Genomic DNA, 24,320 nt, shown 5'->3' on the forward strand with positions numbered 1-24,320 from the left:
GCCGCCGGAGGAGACGAAATTTGTGCTGAGTACCTTAGATATGCTAGCGCGAGAATACACGTACTGTGGGCGCTAGCTTTCACAGCAATGTTCCGGCACTCGTTCATACCTGAGTCTCTGTGTACGTCAATAATTATACCTATTGCAAAAAATCCTATGGGAAATTTAACAGAAAAAGAAAATTACAGGCCAATAGCGATTTCCACCATGGCGGCAAAAACCATAGAAAACATAATGATGGAGAAAGCTGTTGAAAACCTAAAAACGACCGACAACCAATTTGGTTTTAAAAAAGGATCGGGAACGGACACAGCTATCTTCGCTGTTAAAAATACTATAAATATATATGTGCGCCGAAATACGCCAGTATATGCCTGTTTTATGGATCTCAGGAAAGCATATGATACAGTAGTACATCACATTTTGGAAGAAAAAATACAAAAATCAATTGAATGTCCTACGACGAAATGCATGTTAAAAAACTGGAACGAAAATCTCATTTACAGAGTAAAATGGGGGACCGAAACCTCAACTCCGTTTAAAGCCCAGCGAGGACTCAAACAAGGTGGAATCACATCTCCTAGCCTATTTAACCTTTACGTGGATGCATTACATGATAGGTTAAACCAAGTAAATGCGGGATGCTCCATAGGAGGAGGGAGAGTGAATGCCATCTCATACGCCGATGATATGGTCCTGATGGCACCATCGATAGCTGGCCTACGTAAACTTATTGCCATCTGTGAATGTTATGCCACAGAAAACGGCCTAGAGTACAACGCCAAAAAATGTGAGCTTGTGGTATTTAAACCCAAAAATTACTCATTAAAGGTACCGCCCATAACTATAAATGGACAAGAAGTTAAGCGGGTAAGTAGCTTCAAGTATTTGGGACATATCCTACAGGAGAACTGTGCGGATGATGAGGACATCAAGCGCCAGTATCGTGCTCATTGCGTGCGGTCCAATATGCTGACACGCCGCTTTGCCCACTGCTCCGCGCAGGTAAAAAATAGACTGTTCCAAGTGTTGTGTACGCAGCAATACGGCAGCGAACTATGGTGTAAGGTTACACAACGAAGCTTAAAGAGCATGAAAATATGCTACAATAACGGCTACAGAGCTTTAATGAAGTTACCCCGACACTGCAGCGCGAGTGGTATGTTTGCCACAGCACGCCTACCACATTGGGATGGCCTGTTAAGGCACCGAGTGGCAGGCTTCCAAAAGAGGCTGATGAAGAGCTCCAACCTCATCATAAAGCGGCTTGTGGAGCACAGATGGGGGCTGGACATGTGGCGGCACTGGAGCGCAGTGCTGCGTTTGCCAGCGAGCTAATTTTCGTCTACATCTCTCCAAATTTATTATTATTTTTATTTCTATTTTTATTTTTTATTATTTCTTTCAATTTCTTATTTCCTTCTTATTTCTAATTTCATTGTTTAAATAAAATGTTGTAAAACATATATGGCTGACTAAGTATTGCACCCACCACTTAGTCAAGCTGGAATAAAGAGTTAAAAAAAAAAAAATATATATATATATATATATATATATATATATATATATATATATATATATATATATATATATATATATATATATATATATATATATATTTCGGTAGCTTGGAGGGAAAGAGAGGGAGAGGAAGATTCCCCACACAATGGACCGATAAAATTAAGGCAGCAGCTGGCACCTCAGTGGTTGGAGCGCTACGTGCAGCGCAGTCAAGGGATAACTGGAGAAGAGTCATTGCTTTTGCAAGGGTCACAACCCTCAGCAATGAGGAATAAGACGGAGAAGAAGAATATATATTTATTTATATATATATATATATATATATATATATATATATATATATGGAGCTGAATATTAGTTCCCTTAGATAAGGCATTCAATATTAAGCCCCCAAAGATTTTAGGACTCCGAACACACACCCAACTCTCATTCAAGGTATTCATTCAAACATCGGAGGGAAACTATGCGATAAAATCCACAGATGTCACTACAGGTCCTATTTTTTAAATAAATTTGACAGCCCTCAGATTATAAGAGCGGACTATCTCAAATCTCATCTATGCACCCTTGGAACTAAGCTTGGAAACAAGGTCTGTTCATATTCTCAGGTGAGTCAAGTGATTTTCACTTTAAAGAAGGTATGACAAATACGTGCTTATTAAAATTTAATTCTAAAATGGAATGAAAATGTTTTACATCAATTACGATTCATTTTATTCATTATTTAATTTTGTGATATTATAATAGTTTTTTAAATAAAATAAATATTTACTGAAGATTGAGATTCATGCGACCTACCTGCTAAAATATTTTAAAAAACTAAACAAAATCCATCGTACCACACTTCTTAAGAAATTAATATTTGAATTTTCTTATTGATATCTCCAGAGGTTCCGATCTCCGGTCAAATATTATACATGCTTCAATTCAAGTGTCCCCACATGTGAACAATTTAACGGCCATGATAATCACATATTATGTCTAAAAACTTCAAAAGTGCCAACAAAACTTGACAAGCGCGTCGATATCAAATAGCAATGTCACTTACGAGTGGCCGAAAACGATAAATAGAATTTTGTTTGAATAGAAGGCTGTTTTGTATTGTTTGTTTATATATAAATAGTGTTCATATATCGCTCACTCCTTTCAAGAACTTCATAAATCAAAAAACTTGATTTTTCAGGAGAACGTTTTTAAAGTATAAAAATATAACACAATGTATTAAAAATAAATACTAAGCCACTTATTGAACGTTTTACTGTGCAACAGATTTTTTAGGTTAAACCTGAAGGTTTTTTCTCCATTTGAAAAATATTTAGTTTATTTAAGAAAATAATTAAACAATACATTTTCTTAAAAATGCAAAAACAACATTTTTGCCCTGTAGTGGGTAAATATTAAGGTAAAAATATGCCTCTTTTGCTGGGATACAGAACATTTTCTGGACATTCCGAAAACATGCACAACTGAAAATTGACAAATTTTGATTTATGACGTTCTTGAAAGGAGTGAGCGATATATATATATATATATATATATCTATATATATATGTAATAAAATAACTAGGTACCTACCTATACATTTTATTAAGTACTTACAAAAAGTACCTACATAAAACAGTTCTACCACCAGATGCCGCATGCGTCGCTCAGAACAAAACAAAAGACTTCCGATAATATTATTGACTGTCAGAATCAGATAGATAGATAGATAGATAGATATAAAAATTATTATAAAGATAAATTAAGAATAAACTTTAATTACAAAGCAACACATTGTTTATTTTATTATTATACACCCACTTTACATATTATTTACACTTAATTTTCAAAAGGAAAATATTACCACGTTATAAAACGACAATTTTGTTAATTGGAAATGGATTATGAAACATTAGATGTATTAAAACAATTACTACAATATGTTCGGAGTGAGAGAGAAAAATTAGAAGATGATCAAAGAAAACGATTAGAAGATAATCAAAGAAGACGTGGAAATTTAAGAACTAGTGATAAAATTAAAAATAAAAATCATGTGAAAAAAAATTCTACAAAACATAAATTAAAATATACTCCAGAAAAGAAGAATTTCGAAGCAGATTGTGTGAGCAGGAATCCAGTATTAGAATCGAAGGAAAATGCAAATGAACAATTAAAAGTTGTAAATTTGGTTAAATTAGAAGATATTTTAAAAGATCAGAATAAAAATGAAGACATACAAATAACACAGAAACAGTGCTTGAAGAATGAAAATAAAAATAAAGTAGAAAAAAATACTACAAAATATAAAACAAAATATACTCCAGGAAAGAAGAATTTAGAAGTAGATTGTCTAAGCAGGAATCCAGTTTTAGAATCGAATGAAAATGCAGATGAACAATTAAAAGTTGTACATTTGGTTATATTAGAAGATACTTTAAGAGATCTGAATAAAAATGAAGGAATTCAAAAGAAAAAAACAAATGGATTGAAAAAAACTGTGTCTACTTTAAAAGGGTCAAGAAAAAAAAAATACAAAAAAAAGAAAGAAAGAAAAAAGAACGGAAAAAAAGAAAGAAAGAAAAAAAAACAAGAAAGAAAAAAAAAAAAGAAAAAAAGGAAGGAAAAAAAAGAAAGAAAGAAAAAAAAAAAAAAACTTTATCATATCACTAAACTTATACCAGTCCCTTCACTACAAGAAGATGATCCGGAGGACGAGTGAAAATTTTACTATGAATTTTCATCCCCAAGGGGGGAGATGTAATAAAATAACTAGGTACCTACCTATACATTTTATTAAGTACTTACAAAAAGTACCTACATAAAACAGTTCTACCACCAGATGCCGCATGCGTCGCTCAGAACAAAACAAAAGACTTCCGATAATATTATTGACTGTCAGAATCAGATAGATAGATAGATAGATAGATATAAAAATTATTATAAAGATAAATTAAGAATAAACTTTAATTACAAAGCAACACATTGTTTATTTTATTATTATACACCCACTTTACATATTATTTACACTTAATTTTCAAAAGGAAAATATTACCACGTTATATATATATATATATATTTTTTTTTTTTAAACCTATTTTTATAAAACGGACTTTCGGCTTTAACGGACACCCCTTCCTCTAGAGAGAAAAGATATCTGTTCCAAAAATATTTGATGCGTACCGGATACACTGACACATTTTTGTCAGGTTTCATACCTGACATTATTTTGTGACAACAAACGTTGTGATTTTTTGCTTGTTTATGAAAAATATGCCTGAAAATAACCCGAATATAGGGTGATTGAATGTTAAAATCAGTTTATTTATTGATTTGGCGTTTAATTTGTAGAACTCCATTTTTATTTATGCATTAATTTTAAATCAAACACAGATTTTTTGAGTCTACTAAGTTGTATTTTATTAACAAAAACACATAAAAAATTATATTGTGACAATTGTTTCGCCTTGTTAGGGCATTATAATTTTTTATGTATTTTTGTTAATAAAATACAACTTAGTAGACTCAAAAAATCTGTGTTTGATTTAAAATTAATACATAAAGTTAAAATCAGTGTTTGATTTGACATTTAATATACAAATTATTGACGTACATTGAGATTTGCAAAAATTATAACATCTTCTGATAGTGATTAATTTTGTGCCACCCTGTAGTAAGTAATAAATTAATTAATAGCATGAAATTGCGCAAACATTTTTTGTTATCATTATTTTCTATACTTTATAACATAATTACATACATAATGGCAGTCTTTGGCAAGAGTCTCATGAATTTCAAAGCAAGAAAAATGATGAAGTAAGAGACGAGCAAACAAGGTCGCTGCTATGGCTGGATGCTTGAAAAATGCTGTATGGCTATAACACCCAAGATGGGTGAAGAGCCATCAAAAAGAAGAAGAAGAAAAATGCTGTATGAAGAAATAAACACATGCTGAAAGAGAGTCCGCCTCCGTGGTGTAATGGTCAGCGTGTTTAGCTACCGTGCTGGAGGTCCCGGGTTCGATTCCCAGCGGGGCGCTAATAAATATTAGTGATTTTTACACTGTAATATTTATTTAATACTACCCTGGACTGGTTCAGAAGCACAAGAGTGATCACCTTGCATTCATGTAAGTAATGATCAAGAAAACACTTCGTCAATTCGATGCAGTGCCCTATGCACCATTGGGTGCGGATAAGGGTTATAAGTAAGTAACAAAGAGAGTACGGTGATAATTTATCATTAAGACAGATCATGACATACGGCATAGAAACAAGAGCTGACACCACGAGAATAAAAACCTTCTTAGAACATCCGAAATGAAGACTCTACGACCCATTACAGGCCTAACACTTCGCAACAGAGTAAGAAACTCTAGAATAAGAAGAATCTGCCACGTGGAAGATGTTGTGCGATGGGGAAGAGAAAGAAGACGTTTCTGGAGAGATCATGTGGGAAGGACAAGTTCAGATCGAATGGTGAGGATAGCAGCAGACAGCAGCATAAGAGGTAACAGGCCCAGGAAGACTACCTAAACGATGGAGAGACAGCTGGTCTTCCACCTCTAAGGAGCGGACCGGAGAACAACAGGACACAGTCCTAGCTAGCTAAAGAAGAAGAAGACATTTTAATGTCGTACAAACTTATCGCTGAAATTGGCAAATCATATAATGCGAAAATGTCCATCAAGAATAGACCAAAAGTGCCTTATGAAGTGCAGTTATGAACACAGTTTAGTCAGAGAAAGAGAAACAAAATTTATTTGTCGAAATTCCCCTCTAAAATTCCCTTATTTCTGACAAAGATGAAGCTTTTGTTAAGTAAGGTTTATTTATTAACTGCATCAATCTGATATGGTGCCCTTTGCACTATCTGAGTGTGTTAGAATAACAGGATATAGTCCTCTAAATAAAGAAGAAGAAAAATGGATTTATTAAAAGTAAATTAAACCTTTGCACTGGAAAGATTTTTACTATTACTACTACCATCTTTCGTCCTTGAAATATCACTCACGATTCTCGTCCAATTATCCATTACCGAATCGCCGCAATCGAAAAAGTTTCATTTGTAAACAACAATATCATCAAAATATCAAGATTAACTTTGAGTTAAATCAATACTAGAATTTCTTTAAATTATTTTCTATTAGGAAACAATCTCGTAACACACTTAAGACGGGAAAGGTATTTCTATCCATTCGGTCGATTGATGCTTAAGGACGGGAAGGGTATTTTTACCTTCTGAAACAAATGTCATTCGTTTGATAATGCCCTACAACAAGACAAGGCGAAACAATTCGCTCACTCCTTTCAAGAACGTCATAAATCAAAAACTGTCAATTTTCAGCTGTGCATGTTTTCGAAATGCCCTGAAAATGTACTATATCCCAGAAAAAGAGGCATATTTTTATCTTAATATTTACCCGCTACAGGGCAGAAAATGTTGTTTTAGCATTTTGAAGAAAAGGTATTGTTTAATTATTTGTTTAAATAAACTGAATATTTTTCAAATGGAGAAAAAACCTTCAGGTTTTACCTAAAAAGATCTGTTGCACAGTAAAAAGTTCAATAAGTGCCTTGATATTTATTTTTAATAAATTGTGTTATATTTTTAAACTTTAAAAGCGTTCTCCTGAAAAATCAAGTTTTTTGATTTATGACGTTCTTGAAAGGAGTGAGCGAATTGTCACAATATAAATTTTTCATGTGTTTTTGTTAGTAAAATACAACTTAGTAGACTCAAAAAATCTGTGTTTGATTTAAAATTAATACATAAATCAATGCAGTTTTTCATTTGTCAATATATTATACTTCCGAGTTTAAAATCGCTTTGGGATTTTTTCAGGGCAATATTAAAGCTAGTAAGATATCAAATAGTGAATGATCACGGTTTTGTAAACAACTGCACTTGGTCACTTTCTCCTGTATGACTACGATATGTACATAATTATCAAATCCCGTCACCAGCGTCCGCAGGTGTAAAAAACACCCATCCTTAGTGTGATAAGTTCGGACAAAATCCGCTAAGTACAAAACATAAAAATCAATTTCAAAAATTTACCTAAAATAAAAATGAATTCAATTCTCGACGGCCCCGAGATATTTCGACATTAGCTTGCTGTCATTTTAATTTAATATCTTGGTAATTTGGGAATAGAAATCTGCCCATATTTTTATACATCAAAAGGGGAAAAAAATAATTAGAACTGTTAAAAACCTATATATATATATATATGCGAAAATTCACGGTAGAAACTGCATCTAATTGAGATATTATATTGTAATAAATTTGAACATTCAAGGTAGAAATTTTATCTACTAATGTGTAAAGCTAACTAGCCGTAACTCAAGTTGCGGCTGTTTGGCTTAACACGGTTCAAAGCATTCTTATGTTTGTTATTTTCACAAATCTAGACTTTTTTCCGTGGCACACCAACCATCACCACGGTACACTAGTGTGCCGCGGCACACACGCGACGGAACAGTGCTTTACACTACAGTAGATATGTTGTACAAGCCTTTTACACTTCAATATAATATGACAGTACTTGAGTAGCAATACAGGTACAGCACTGTATACTTTATTAATTTTTCAATATTTTCAAACAAAATTATGTTATACATAATAATTTTATGTAATAATAAATATGTTCTTCAGTCTTTGCGTGTTACACATTTAAATGTTTTCCTACGAGTTTTTTTCTTCAAAATCTTCCTCGAATTTCCCAGGATTTCGGATTTTCGGGGTTCTACTGTATAACAAACTATCCATCGCGCCGTTCTCCGCAAAGGCAGGCAGAGAGAACACAACGCCACACCACTCCGTCTTTACAAACATTCTTCCCCTCATCCACGTTCACACATCGACTCACACACACCGCCGATTCCCGACTCCTGACCGTTCACGCACAAGTATTCGAAGTACTTGATCATGCCAAGTTTTCATCACTCTTTCGCTGCTTCAATATTTGTATTGCTCCTCTTTCTTCCCTCATTCGTTCCACATGTCCAAACCATCTCAACGCACCTTCCTTAGTTTATCAATAGCAAAATTACATACCTTCTATTTAAAAATTTAAAAAAACATATACAGTTTAATATATACGTATGTACACATTATATAATATTGTAAAAAGGCACACTGGGATAAAGATTGCATTTTTCAAATACAAAAATCAAATTGTATATAAATGTGGGACAAGAATAAAACATAGCAAGACTAAAAACATTTTTAAAAAAAGGTACAATCAATTAACAAACATAACAACATCAAAAGCAGTTAAAACACTAAGCATTAAAAATAGATAATTAAAAAAAAAATACTAAAAAAAACATGCTAGATATATTTTTTTTTAATTCTTGAGTTAAAACAATAAATATGTGGTGGGCTGTTTGTTTTCGTTTGCAAAATTACGGGTTTTCTAAACATTGAACTCGGTCAGCAAAAGTTTCAGTTCGGTCTGCAAAAGGTTGCATTTGGCTTTCTAAACATTGAACTCGGTCGGCAAAAGTTTTGGTGCAGTCTGCAAAAGGTTGCATTTGGCTTTCTAAACATTAAACTCGGTCGGCAAAAGTTTCGGTGCGGTCTGCAAAAGGTTGCATTTGGCTTTCTAAACATTGAACTTGGTCGGCAAACGGTTCGACGACGTCTGCAAAAGGTCGAAGTCGTTCTGCAAAAAGGCAAATTCAATTTTATATCATCCCCTATCCACAATGTTAATAAATAATGGAGCTTTTTACAAAAGCGCCGTTAATAATCGGATGTGGGCAGATGGGAAGTGGCACCCGTGATTGCGTTACTCGTGAAAGGTAACTAGCTGACGAGAGAACCCAATGATGAAACATTCTTGTAATCTTAAAATTGCAAACATGTGTGTGATGAAAATAACTAATAAATTAATTAATTATGAAACAGTTATTTGATTAAGTGAAATTTGATTTATGTAAGGTTGTGACTGATTACTGATGACTTTTCGAGTTATTCGACTTTTTGAGTTTTCTTTGCAAAAAATTGAGTTTTGTTTACAAAAGCTTGATTCGAAAAAGGATAAGTTTTATTTACAAAAGGTTCAATTCGATTTGCAAAATATTGAGTTTTCTTTGCAAAAGGTTCAGTTTGATTTGTAAAATATTGAGTTTTCTTTGCAAAAGGTTCAGTTTGATTTGCAAAATGTTGAGTTTTCTTTGCAAAAGGTTCATTTTGATTTGCAAAATATTGAGTTTTCTTTGCAAAAGGTTCAGTTTGATTTGCAAAATATTGAGTTTTCTTTGCAAAAGGTTCAGATTGATTTACAAAAGGTTGAATTTTCATTCCAAAAGGTTTAATTTATTTGTACATATAAGGTTGAGTTTTCTTTGCAAAAGGTTCAATTCGATTTGCAAAACATTTAGTTTTGTTTGCAAAAGGTTCAGTTTGATTTACAGAAGGTTGAATTTTCATTCCAAAAGGTTCAATTTGATACGCAAAATAAGTACATATTGAGTTTTCATTTCAAAAGGTTCAATTTGATTTGCAAAACATTGAGTTTTGTTTGCAAAAGGTTGAGTTTTCTTTGCAAAAGGTTCAGTTTGATTTGCAAAATGTTGAGTTTTCTTTGCAAAAGGTTCATTTTGATTTGCAAAATATTGAGTTTTCTTTGCTAAAGGTTCAGTTTGATTTGCAAAATATTGAGTTTTCTTTGCAAAAGGTTCAGTTTGATTTGCAAAATATTGAGTTTTCTTTGCAAAAGGTTCAGTTTGATTTACAAAAGGTTGAATTTTCATTCCAAAAGGTTTAATTTATTTGTACATATAAGGTTGAGTTTTCTTTGCAAAAGGTTCATTTCGATTTGCAAAACATTTAGTTTTGTTTGCAAAAGGTTCAGTTTGATTTACAGAAGGTTGAATTTTCATTCCAAAAGGTTCAATTTGATACGCAAAATAAGTACATATTGAGTTTTCATTTCAAAAGGTTCAATTTGATTTGCAAAACATTGAGTTTTGTTTGCAAAAGGTTGAGTTTTGTTTGCAAAATGTCCAATTTCACTCGCAAAAGGCCGAGTTTTGTTTGCAAAAGGTTGAATTTAATCTTCCAAAGGTTAAATTTGATTTGCACAAGGCCAAAGAGTAGACGACTGTTATATGCGGGTGATGTCATTTTCACTGATAGCCAGTCACCAGTATGAAGTGCGTTTCAATCAAGTTACAAATAAACACATATTTTGAAACAAATAAACGGATGAATCAGCGGAGTATGAATCAAATATGTAATTAAATAGGAATTATTTTTATTAAAATAATAAAGACCTAACTGTAACTATTTCAACGTGCCCTACGTAAAGTGCTCTAACTACATTTTTGTCAATTTTGAGATATTTGGTGTACGTTATCAACTGACCGTTAACTACAAATATAAACAAACAAAAAAATATATAAAAAATAAATTATGCCTAGTTTTCAGGCGTATAAGACACTATCTACTTAATTTTTATTCTTCATCTTTGATGAGATGTCAAAAAATAATATGAAAATCACTCCTGTAATTGAAGATAATCCAGATTTTGTGAACAAGTATTTGGACACACTCAAAATGTTGTAAATAAATTATCTGGTCAAATTATAAGCTTAAATAATAAAAATGAAAATGGTATTTTCTGGCGTTTCTCATGTGTGTGATTATAATCCAGGATTTGGACCTCACATACTAATATAAGAGTTTCTGCTTAGTAAAAAGCTTCTTTACATCTCACCAATAGATGTCTCTAGTGAAGTTCTAGTGATTCAAGAACAAGGTTTCTAAATTGGTTCATATATAAAGAACTTCCAAGAATTTGAGTAGTGTGGTTGTCAATAATGGGTAGAATTGGTGAATGTTACACGTGTGTAAAGTGATCACTTAAACCAGCCGATGACGGTCGTCAGCCCCGTAAATGCCCAGACTTCCATATTCTTCTTCATCTTTGATGAGATGTCAAAAAATAATATGAAAATCACTCCTGTAATTGGAGATAATCCAGATTTTGTGAACAAGTATTTGGACACACTCAAAATGTTATTTAATACCTTATTTTATCGTGCCTTGTTTTTGAATGTATAATACTAGTTTAGAATTTCAGATTAAACCGTTAATTAATTTTTAAAAAACCTTCAAAAAATCTTTTAAGCTCTCTCCTGTAAAGTAACAGATTTGCAGATAGAGTACTTTACGTAGGGGCCGTCGATTTTCAATATGAAAAACAACAAGATCAAAAATGACACTTCAGTTTAGATAATTTACACGAGGCATTTGAGTTAAAATTGGAATTACTCAAACTAACTAACTGACCATCGCGCCGCTTTTTCAGCAGGGGTAGGCAGACAGGATAGAATGCCACACCAATCTGTGTTTGCAAACAATTTTTGCTGATTATTCAGACTCCTGACCAAGTATTTGACTTTCCTGTTCATGCCTCAGTCTTTTCTGCTGCTTTTTCAACTACGTTCGCCTCATGAATTTGTTTTACCGTTTGTTTCTCTCTCCATTCTGTATTTATTTATTTATTTATTTATAAATTTATTTCTAAATCCCCAAACCATCCCAACATACCATTCATAATTTTTTTTCCATTTTTCCTTGCATTCTTTCTTTATATGTATCACCATTGGAACATCTATAATACAAGATTTTTCCGCACTAAGAGATGGCATTTCAACTGCATTCAGTCTACTTTCATCCTTCTTTTGCCAACTCTAACTATGTCCGCCTCCGTGGTGTAATGGTCAGCACGCTCGGCTACCGTTCTGGAGGTCCCGGGTTCGATTCCCAGGGGGGGTCAAATAAATATAAGTGATTTTTTCACTCTAATATTTATTTAATAATACCCTGGACTGGTACTTGAAGCGGAGGGCTGATCACCTTTCCTTCATGTGTAAACGATCAAGATAACACTGCGTTTATATGAAGCAGTGCCCTATGCAACATTGGGGTACGGATAAAGGTTTCAATGTATTAAAAATAAATATCAAGCCACTTATTGAACTTTTTACTGTGCAACAGAAGTTTTTAGGTAAAACCTGAAGGTTTTTTCTCCATTTGAAATATATTTACTTGATTTAAAAAAATAATTAAACAATATCTTTGTCTTCAAAATGTAAAAACAACACTTTCTGCCCTGTAGCAGGTAAATATTAAGTCAAAAATATGCCTCTTTTGCTGGGATATAGTACATTTTCGAGGCATTCCGAAAACATGCACAACTGAAAATTGACAAGTTTTTATTTGTGACGTTTTTGAAAGGAGTGACCGAAATGTGGAAAGGGCGAAAATTGACAGATCGGTGCAACGTTCTATCCTCTCTGCCTACCCCTAAGGGGAAGCGGGTGATGGTCGGTGTGTTAATATTATAGATTTTAATTCAAGCAAAAAGATTGAATTTTTTTTTTACATAAATTGACGTATGTAGAAATGAAGGTGGTTTTAGTAAGGAATAAAATTAAGAAATATGTGTATCTTGCAAGCATTTTCTAGAACCAGTCCATACCTAAGGAATAAATTGCATACATTCAATTCTATGCACAAGCCATTATACACAAAATGCCATCGGTACAGTACACAAGATTCAGTGGAGCAAAAGGTGAGGTCCGTTTGTTTTCTTTATTATTAGATTAAAACCAATATTTTTAGCTTTTCCACTTTTTTTATTTGACCAGCGACCGGGTTTCGTCGTTACCGACATCATCAGACTGGACGAAACTGATCATCTGAAACTGACATCATCTGGACGAAACCCGGTCGCTGGTCAAATAAAAAAAGTGGAAAAGCTAAAAATATTGGTTTTAATCTAATAATAAATTAAAAATGCAATTCCATCACGAAGTGTCAGTGGATAATATAAACCGTTTGTTTTCATCGATGCTAATCATGTTGGATATATCGGACACATTTTATCTATCATAAATGATACATGTTTCATATTTATTACATGTGTCATAAATGATACACGTGTCATATTTGTTACATGTGTCATAAATGATACATGTGTCATAAATTATTATATTTGAAACATGTATCATATTTAAATTGTAAATGAAACCACTTGTTTTTCACCACTTTAGAATTACATTTATTTTTAACGACTAGTGTTGATAACGACAGTTGTTTTCATCGACAGGTGATTAGTAAAACTGACAATAAATCAGTTTTGCTAATCACCTGTCCATGAACACAACTGTAGTTTTCGAAACTAGTCATGCGTAATGAATTAAAACTATAAAGTGGTATTAAACAAGTCTTTTTTTTACTTATAATAATCTCCCATTATATATGCATCATACGGATATATACCACATGAGTTGTATGGATACGTGTATTTAATTGTTGGGTAATATTTCCAAAATAAAAAACGGTAAAACACTCGTGTTTTATAATGTCCTAAGAAGACGAAACGCGTCACGTATTAACATATACATAAATAAATGTAGAATTCAATCCAACAAACCTTGTTTTATTTTGGATATATTACCCAACAATTCAATATGGAATTCTACCAACTGTCTGCAGTTACAATAAATACGCATATTTAAACCAATCGTATCATTTGTGATACATTAGTATGTATTGCGCAACACTGAGTCTTGTGTACCGCCGCGGGCGCGAGCCAGACAGAAGCGAGCGGGTAGTTGTCACAGTTGGCGGACTGGGCGGCGGGCTAGGTGGCGGTCCTCACTTGGCGGCTGTGCGGGTTGCTGATGACGTACTCGGTGAGCGTGACGTCGGCCGTGCCGCCGCTCTCCAGCGGGATGGGGTTCTGCCGGAAGTGCTCCAGCATGTCGTAGATGTTGGGGAACCAGAGGTGCTGCACGCGGCACTGCCCCATGTCGTTCAGGGTCATGCGCAGGTGCTTGGCGCGACCCTGTCCACATAACAAAATCAGATTACACATCTGCCCAAGGCATATTTCTATTTCTCTTCTTATTTGTGACCATGAAAATCTACATCCATATATCGTAGTCATACAGGAGAAAGTGACCAAGTGCATTGTTTTACAAAACCGTGATCATTGACTATTTGATATCTTACTAGCTTAATATTGCCCTGAAAAAATCCCAAAGGATTTTAAACTTGGAAGTATAATACATTGACTTCTTAAAAATGACCAACTGCATTGGTGTTTATTTTCTTGCCAAGCAAAAGTGACTTAAATGGCCCTACTGAGCATTTTACGTTTTGGTAGTTGGGTCACTTTCTCCTGTACGAGTACAATTTTATCTGAGCAGTCAAGATCAGGAGTGTAAAGTTTACACTCTTTTATACTGTAATGTATGTATAATATAATATACTGTATGTATAATACATTGGTGAACAAAATTGAAAAAACCATTAAAAATAAATAACAAAACCATTATAAAGTGATTTTCAGATAAAAACAATATAAAAAAATTAATATTTACTGCACTCAGTGTAACTTCTGGTGTTGCCTTTCAGAGACCATTGCAGAAATGCGCGGTTTTACCTTGGCAAGCGCCACTCTCATGTCGTTTTTAAAGTTTAAAAATATAATAAAATGTATTCAAAATAAATATCAAGCCACTTATTGAACTTTTTACTGAGCAACAGATCTCTTTAGGTAAAACCTGAATGTTTTTTCTCCGTTTGAAAAATATTTAATTTAATTTAAAAAAATTATTTAACAATACCTTTTCTTCAAAATGCAAAAACAACACTTTCTGCCCTGTAGCGGGTAAATATTAAGTTAAAAATATGCCGCTTTTGCTAGGATATAGTACATTTTCTGGGCATTCCGAAAACATAACTGAAAATTGACGATTTTTGATATATGACGTTGTTGAAAGGAGTGAGTGATTTGAGATGGTATGGGCGTATAGGACGCAGAGAACCCGAGCATGTCGTAAACCAGGCAATAGCAATGGATCTTCCTCGAAAGACATCTAGAGGAAAACCAAAAAATTCATGGATGCTGCACAAAGATAACATGATTCGAAGGCATGGCCTAGGTGACGTTGCCCAGGACAGAAGGACCTACAACTTGAGGATGAGGAGAGCTGACCCCAGCAGTCTACAAAGACGATAAGTTGGGATGTAGCCAGGAAATAGAAGCAGATAATGGATAGTTTTCCCAATAAACAAAACTGATGGCAGGGGCCTAGAGCCACTATGCCAAGTGCCAGTCAACAAGTTTTATTTGTCAGTCATCTTTGTAAGACGGAGGATATCGTTAGGTGGGGACGGCAACGAAGGCGATACTGGAAGGATCATATAAACAGAATGACAGAAGACAGACTTCCACGTATCGCCCTCCAAGGCAACCCTGAAGGACGCAGACCCCCAGGCAGACCTCCGAAAACATGGACTGAAAGCTGGGAGTCAACATCCCAAGAGCGACATGCGGAGGCACAAATAGATCCCTAGGATCTACAAAAAGAAGAAGAAGAAAGAAGAAGAAGTCATTTTTGATAGTTGATTTTGGTCACCTGGAAGTTGAAGGTGAGCACGAACTCCCCGCGCCTCGTCTCGCTCTGGCGCACCAGGTAGACGCCGTGGCCCGAGGAGCCGCCCAGCAGCACGCTCACGGCCGCCTCGGAGCGCGCCAGCGTGCCGTGGAACCACGGCCAGTTCCGCAGCTGCACCGCCAGCTCCTCCTCCACGGGGCTCGCTGCAACATCATCCATATTCAATCCACTGTATCTTTTGCATTGTGTTGTATCTATTGTATAGTTTTTAGGGATCAACCTTATTCATTTATTATACACACTCTACTATACACATTCTTACTATACACATTTTTACTATACACATTCCACGCGCCTGCTCCGAATTTCATGTACAGCTAGATGCACCAATGAGTCCATTCCTCAGGAATTGTTTATTTATTTATTTAAACTTCGTGTTCAGAAAAGAAATAAGTACATTGGCGGGCTTATTGCTAAAAATCAGTATCTTCCAACCGACCAAAAACAGACTAGTGATATTGGTCAAAACGTTTAATACCATATATAGCTGTTTGCAATCAGAGGGCCAACATTCTTCTTACCCTTATCCGCACCCCAATGGTGCATAGGGCACTGCATCGTATAGAAGCAGTGTTATCTTGATTGTTAAATACACGAAGGAAAGGTGATCAGCCTTCCGCTTCAGGTACCAGTCCAGGGTCATATTAAATAAATATTAGACTGAAAAATCACTAATAAATATTTTAATGCAATTAAGTATTATTTAAAATTCATTTTATTTCCCTTTATTTGTTTACCTCCGTAGTGTAATGGTCAGCACGCTCAGCTACCGTTCTGGAAGTCCCGGATTCGATTCCCAGGGGGGTCAAATAAATATAAGTGATTTTTTCACTCTAATATTTATTCCATACTACCCTGGACTGGAACCTGAAGCGGAGGGCTGATCACCTTTCCTTCATGTGTTAACGATCAAGATAACACTGCGTTTGTATGATACAGTGCCCTTTGCACCATTGAGGTGCGAATAAGGGTTTGAGTGAAAATGAATTATTTGTTTACTTTACTATAGTTGATTTACACGTCCAAAGAAGAAAAAAATTTGAATGACAAATCTGTTAAACAATTTATATCTACTGTTAAAATTTGCTTGCAGGTGGAATTCTCGTTCTATTATCATACCGGTACAATTCTCATACCAGATGCAACTCTCGTTGTAACAATTAAAAATATTTAGTTCATTCGACAAATGTGTTTATCGACGCGGTATTATTATACGCAACACCTGGATGGAAATGAAACTAAGACCAATACTCTAATATTAATACAATACAGCCTTGTATTTCACCTGGGTCAATAATTAAACGGGGGATAATGAAAAGTACAGTACAAGTCCCACTATCCTTGTCTCGAAAAGTTAGTCCATGGTAACATATCGCTCACTCCTTTCAAGAACGTCATAAATCAAAAAACTTGATTTTTCAGGAGAACGTTATTAAAGTTTCAAAATAAAATACAATGTATTAAAAATAAATATCAAGCCACTTATTGAACTTATTACTGTACAACAGATATTTTTTAAGTAAAACCTGAAGGTTTTTTCTCCATTTGAAAAATATTAAGTATATTTAAAAAAAAAAAAATTAAACAATACCTTTTCTTCAAAATGCAAAAACAACACTTTCTGCCCTGTAGCGGGTAAATATTAAGTTAAAAATATGCCTCTTTTTCTGGGATATAGTACATTTTCTGGACATTCCGAAAACATGCACAACTGTAAATTGACGATTTTTGATTTATGACTATGATTTTTGATTTATGACCATAGATATCGCTCACTTCTTGAAAGGAGTGAGCGATATCTATTGAAAGGTCAATTGCATCAGAGAGCAAAAAACTAGCAACATCTTTTTTAGGTTTTAAAATAAGTTGGTTCTTCAAAGGCAAATGACTGAGACATTTTACAAAATGATTTCACAGAAATAGTGGTATTTACCGTGTAAAACTCAAATATCTTAATTTTTAATTCTGCCATTGAAAGATTTTCCATATAAATAAAAAATTTAAACCCTTATCCGCACCCAATGGTGCATAGGGCAGTGCATCGTATAAACGCAGTGTTATCTTGATTATTAACATATGAAAGGTGTTCAGTCCACCGCTTCGGGTACCAATCCAGGGTAATATTGAATAAATAGTGAAAAAATCATTAATATTTATTTGACCCCCCTAGGAGTCAAAACCGGGACCTCCAGCACGGTAGCTAAACACGCTAACCATTACACCACGGAGGTGCACTGGAAAATTCTTCTTCTTCTTCTCTTCTTTCCATGTTCGATCCCTAGGTGGAGCATATGGCCAACACGAGACGTCTCCAAGTCACTCTGTCAGACGCCGTCTCCTTGGCTTCCTCCCAGGTCAGTCCGGGGTCTCGAAGTTCCGCTGAGTATAGTCGGTGAATGGTCGCCAGCGGCCTTCCGGGGCGCCGGAATCCTCGGGGTTGGAAGAAGAGACATGAGGGGTAAAAAATTAAACATGTAATAATTATAAATCACCTTCTTCAATCGGTTCCTCCGCCATGGCCTCGTTGCTGAGCTCGAAGTTACTGCTGCTGAACGCGCAGTCCCCCGCTCTCCTGGGCGGCAGCTCGGGCGCCGGCACCGCCTCCGCGTCGCCGTCGGCCGGCGGCGGCGCGGCCCCGTCGGGCGCGCCCCCCGCCGCGGCCTCCGCGCCCTCCGCCGCGCCCCCGGGCGGCGCGGGCGGCTCGCCCTGGCTGCCGCTCTGCGAGCCGCTGATGGGGGCCAGCGCGCCCGCGGGCGGCTGCACGGTGGGGGCGCTGCGCATGCAGTACTTGATGGTGGCGAGCCAGGAGCGCATGTCGTCGATGTCGCGGGCTTCGATCACGTACTCCATGTTGTTGTCGGCCTGCGAGAAATAAAGAAAATCAGAAACCAGCTAAGGCCTTTATAATCTAAACCCCTGCTTATCCGAACGCCTCTGTAATCCGAACGCCCTCTCATCCCCAGGGGCGTGGATTTCATATAGGCAGAAATACAACCTCTGTAATCCGAACGCCCTCATCGTAACCTCTGTAATGGTGGATTTCATATGAGCAGAAATGCAGTGCCTATCCTTACCTACCCGCATGATATATAAAAACGCAACCAGTACCTACCCTCCTTACTAAGTAGTACCTAGCTTACCTTACTACCTACCTTTACTGCCTACCCTAGTAAGTAGTACCTAGCTTACCTTACTACCTACTTCTACTGCCTACCATAATAGATTCTCTGTGCACGCCACTACTCATCTTTTCTGCGCTTCTTAGAAATAGAATTGACAATAAAATAATAAGACAAGTAATACAAGAACGTGACAGCGAAAGTGAAGAAATTTTTGATGCTGAATCAGTAACAGGTATTCTCCATTCAAGTGCGGTGTCTGCCTTAACTACACACCTACACATCGATTGTTGCGCTGTATGATTGATAATCCTGAAATTATCCGGAACATTGGTCTGTATGTTCCCAACAGTTACCTAAGACAGCGTCGGCATAGATTGTTTCACATTCCTATACACAGGACCAACCTGCCGATGGTTATGCCTGTAGGAAGAGCTACCGCCATGTTGAACAATATCTCATTGGATATTGATCTGTTCCATGTGTCTGAAGGAGTTTTTCGAAGCGGGATTCTTCTACACCTTTAGCAATAGTTCTTGAATATTTTTTATTTTAATAATAATATAATATAATAATAAACCCTTATCCGCACCCCAATGGTGCATAGGGAACTGCGTCATATAAACGCAGAGTTATCTTGATCGTTTACACATGAAGGAAAGGTGATCAGCCCTCCGCTTCAGGTACCAGTCCAGGGTAATATTGAATAAATATTACAGTGAATAAATCACTTATATTTATTTGACCCCCCCTGGGAATCAAACCCGGGACCTCCAGAACGGTAGCCGAGCGTGCTGACCATTACACTACGGAGGCGGGTTTCCATTTTTTATTTTAATGTATACGATTTAAATTTTTATAGTTTGTAATATATAAATTGACATTAAAATTGAAATTGAACCTAGAATGGGCTGACCAAGTGGATATTTCTGTGCCAGATCAGATCTCTTCTGGATATTACTGTTTATTCTGGATATTCAATTCAATTCAATTCAATTCAATTCAATTTATTCAATAATTAATATATACATTACAAACAAACATTTAAGACGTATACATTAAAAAAACAAATTAAAAATTACGCAAGAAGACTCTTGTTAAATGTGTAGAAGAATCTCGCTTCGGAAAACTCCTTCGGACACATGGAACAGATCAATATCCAATGTGATATTGTTCAACATAGCGGTAGCTCTTCCTACAGGCATAACCATCGGCAGGTTAGTCCTGTGTATAGGAATGTGAAACAATCTATGCCGACGCTGTCTCAGGTAACTATCGGGAACATACAGACCAATGCAATGATATTACGGGTTAAAGAGATCCTGCTGTAATGGGATTAATAGTATCAACAGTGTAACAGTAGCCGTGGCGTAGTTGGGTAGACACTTGACTGGCGTTGTGAGTTTGATTCCCGCCAAGTGAAAAAATATTTCAAGAAAGATTTGTTTTCACTTGGTCTGGGTGTTTGTGATGTATTTTTCACATTTACCTTCCTTATCCTTGTCCGCCTCCGTGGTGTAATGGTCAGCGTGTTTAGCTACCGTGCTGGAGGTCCCGGGTTCGATTCCCAGAGGGGGGTGAAAATAAATATTAGTGATTTTACACTGTAATATTTATTTAATATTACCCTGGATTGGTTCCTGAAGCGCAAGAGTGATCACCTTGCCTTCATGTAAGTAATGATCAAGATAACACTGCGTCAATTCGATGCAGTGCCCTATGCACCATTGGGTGCGGATAAGGGTTATAAGTAAATAAGTATCCTTACTTTCCTTCCTGCAGACAAGCGTCTAAAAATAGTGGCTTTCGGGCAATCCTTTTTTTTAAAAATAACAAAATAAAAAATCTTTTTGGATGGAAGTTGCGTTTATTATTTACCTTGCTTATTATGTACAAGGTTTATAGATCGATAAGTGGATTTTTGTATCTTCTAGCTAAAGACATGTTTTATTTTAATCTGTGTTGGGAACAGGAGGGATAAACTAGTGTGGGCCAATCAGGAACTTCTCAGCATTTGCTCATTACAAAACCACATACAACTCCTCAGGAAAAACCAGGCTGTTGGCCATCATCAACAGGCCTTCCGTTCCAACTAGAAGTATCAATTCTTTACACAGGATTCGCAAAGAACAAGGGTGGTGCAACTTCCTACACCACGGATGGGGGCTGACGCCATTTCTAGAATGCGGCCGTGGGGCGCAGAATCAGACTGTGCAGAGAACAGACTAACATTTAAGAATTACTCTCACATATCACAAGAAAGCTCCTCCCAGCAAAGCAGACAGATCACAATCAACACATCAACTACCAAAAGCTGACTAGTCGGCTTTTTGCTACCAACCACAATTATTATTATTATTATTAGAGCAGAGGAAGACCGAGAAAAACATGGCACGATCAGGTATACCAAATACTTGAAAGTGGTCAGGTTAGGAGTCGTAACAATCGGCGGGAATGTATGAGGAGATGCATGAACGTGGAAGAGGCGAAGAATGTTTGCAAGGACAGAGTGGTGTGGCGCTCTATTCTCTCTGCCTACCCCTGCGGAGAAACGGCGTGATGGTTAGTTAGTTAGTTAGTTAAAATCAGTTAAATTTATTTTTATCCCATCCTGAGAATCGAACCCGGGACAAATTACACCATGAAGGCAGACAAATAATATTAATATTGGTAAATAACGTGTCCAAGTCTTTGTCCAATAAGGCAGCAAGTTCCAGACATTGCGCATTTTATCGAATATGAACAGTGACCATGAATATCTATATCCAAATCGCTCACTCCTTTCAACAACGTCATATATCAAAAATCGTCAATTTTCTGTTGTGCATATTTTCGGAATGCCCAAAAAATGTACTATATCCCAGCGAAAGTGGCATATTTTCAACATAATATTTACCCGCTACAGGGCAGAAAGTGTTGGTTTGCATTTTAATTTGTTTAATTATTTTTTAAATATACTCAATATTTTCCAAATGTAGAAAAAAACCTTCAGGTTTTACCTAAAAAGGTCTGTTGCACAATAAAAAGTTTAATACGTGGCTTGATATTTTTTTAATACATTGTATTATATTTTTAAACTTTAAAAACGTTCTCCTTAAAATTCAAGTTTTTTGATTTATGACGTTGTTGAAAGGAGTGAGCGATATGTTATCAGAACAGTCAAGGTTAACGGTACTAAGAGTGTAAACAATCTCCCGACTGGTGACGGGTAGCTTACTGTGACTCACACCGCTTCATCTTTAAGATCAACTAACCATCTCGCCGCTTCCCCTCAGGGGTAGGCAGAGAGAATCGAACGCCACACCACTCTGTCTTGCAAACATTCTTCACCTCTTCCACATTCATGCATCTCCTCATACATGCCTAACGATTATTACTCCTGACCCGGCCGCTTTAAGTATTTGACATACTTGATTGTGCCAAGTTTTCCTCGGTCTTTCTCTGCTTCTTTATATTATATTTATATATATATATATATATATATATATATATATATATATATATATATATATATATATATAGTGTGTGTGTGTGTGTGAGTGTGTTATATTACGATAAAATCATGATATAAATAGCATCTAAGTAAATCAAATCCAATGTTTGCGAACAAACACACTGAAAACATTGTGAACTCTTTCATAGCAAACACATTGAAAATCTTATCTTGGAAAACAAAAACATATGGAAAAATTCAACTGTGAAAAAACAACATTTAAAATTTAAACAGGAAAAAAACTACTAGTGATGTATTTTAAATGGTATTTTTTGCATATTTTTACATTGCTTATCATGAACACAATTGAGATAAACATTTGCAAGTAAAATCAAAACCATATTGTGTGAAGAAAACATAGTATTGATTTTTAAGTAGTTTATAAATAGAATTAGGTACCTTTATTGGCGAAACATCCAGTAAACTTTAGAAATATGACAATAATATAATTTTTTCATCTGACAATATCGATGTTTATTCGTAATAAATGGGGGAAATTGACAAATCAACATGAACTTACCTTCAAAACAAATGTATTTTCGTGATCGGGCATTTCCAATGCGATTGTTTCCCTGGCTTCCGTGATGAGGAAGCAGAACACTCCACTTCTGGGTTTGGTAGCTTTAGGGGGTGAATAGAATTCTAGCATGTACCCCCCGACCGTTTTCACTAAAGCGAGTCTACATCTCTCCCATTTGTGAGGGCCCCCGGGTTGCTCTAGACTCTCAGGAGTCAAGTAATTCACTAATCCTTCCTTCCGGCACTCGACTACGATCTTCGCCAGCTTCGTTTTGGTCTGCTTCCCCGAATGTGTGAACTCAACTTCGTCAGAATTCTGCTTATGGAACAGTCCTTTGCCTCTGCGTAAACCTTTAAAAGACAACCTTCTAAAGAAATGCTTGGGCTGCGTTTTAGGAGAGTCTGTATCCTCGGAATAGTCGCTTTCGTCGTGCCCGTGCGTTCCGTTCGGGATCTTGTTTAGAACTTTCATCTTACAGAAGTCGATCTGGAAATGTTCGGTGAAGCAGTCCACGAACTTGCGCATGAAATCCCTGTAAGTCACGGTGTCCTTCATATTATCCGGCATGTTCGTGGCCATGTATTGTAAACACGACTTGGCAAAATCCTGGGCAGCGGTCCTCGCGTGACGCTCGGCGAACTCGGCCCAGTCAGGACCGCTGTCAGAAGGACCTGCCATCGCGCGCAATTTTCGTATCAACTCCACTTGGAAGCCGTCTAGCACTCTTTTACACAAAACCACATCACTATCGCGTCGGTCGCCACTGTTCTATCTGAAAAAACACATTATTTCTAGATTGTGGCAATCAAAACAACACAGACGTGAAGCCGCCATCAATTTACTACGGAAAAAACAAGTTTGTGGGGAAATGTGCATATTTCGTCACTCGCGAGATGGACATATGAGAATCGCGTATGTCAGAACGAGACAAATATAAAACTCCGAAATCAAATTTGTGTATAAAGGTTAGCCACAACAAACAAAATAAATAAATATGTCAGTGACGTGTTAGTTTTCTACTCTAGTGGAAAAAAATGTAAACTAAATCTACATTTCAATTTGTACTACTTTTAATATACCCTATTTCTTGTATTCACCAAGAGATGGCAGTAATATTCATAACACATTTTTTCCCCTGCTTGCACTCGCTTTTTAGTTAGCAGTTAAAAAAAAAACATTTCAACAAAAACGTTTCACCATGA

The 24,320-nt window shown here is 36.0% G+C and overlaps 1 protein-coding gene across 2 annotated transcripts in view; it reads right to left on the reverse strand.

Moving 5' to 3' along the window:
• The window catches only part of Lnk (SH2B adapter-like protein Lnk), a 31,740-nt gene extending 7,763 nt beyond the window's left edge, over positions 1 to 23,977 (reverse strand). Inside the window, exons 1-5 of one of the 2 annotated variants that reach the window (XM_088271497.1) lie at positions 23,119 to 23,977; positions 18,479 to 18,848; positions 15,948 to 16,129; positions 14,183 to 14,368; positions 1,561 to 9,169 (exon numbers count right to left, since the gene is read on the reverse strand). In XM_088271497.1, coding sequence (XP_088127623.1) covers positions 9,110 to 9,169; positions 14,183 to 14,368; positions 15,948 to 16,129; positions 18,479 to 18,848; positions 23,119 to 23,796 — 1,476 coding nt within the window. In that variant the 5' untranslated portion in view covers positions 23,797 to 23,977 and the 3' untranslated portion in view covers positions 1,561 to 9,109. Of the gene's footprint in view, positions 1 to 1,560; positions 9,170 to 14,182; positions 14,369 to 15,947; positions 16,130 to 18,478; positions 18,849 to 23,118 lie in introns of those variants that run through there. The other variant, XM_088271496.1, reaches the window with a different exon arrangement.
• Positions 23,978 to 24,320: the final 343 nt, after the last annotated feature.

The sequence above is a fragment of the Brachycentrus maculatus genome, unplaced genomic scaffold (assembly GCF_059751285.1).
Source record: "Brachycentrus maculatus isolate JH-2025_06_01 unplaced genomic scaffold, ASM5975128v1 h1tg000442l, whole genome shotgun sequence".
NCBI classification, from domain to species: Eukaryota; Metazoa; Arthropoda; class Insecta; order Trichoptera; family Brachycentridae; genus Brachycentrus; species Brachycentrus maculatus.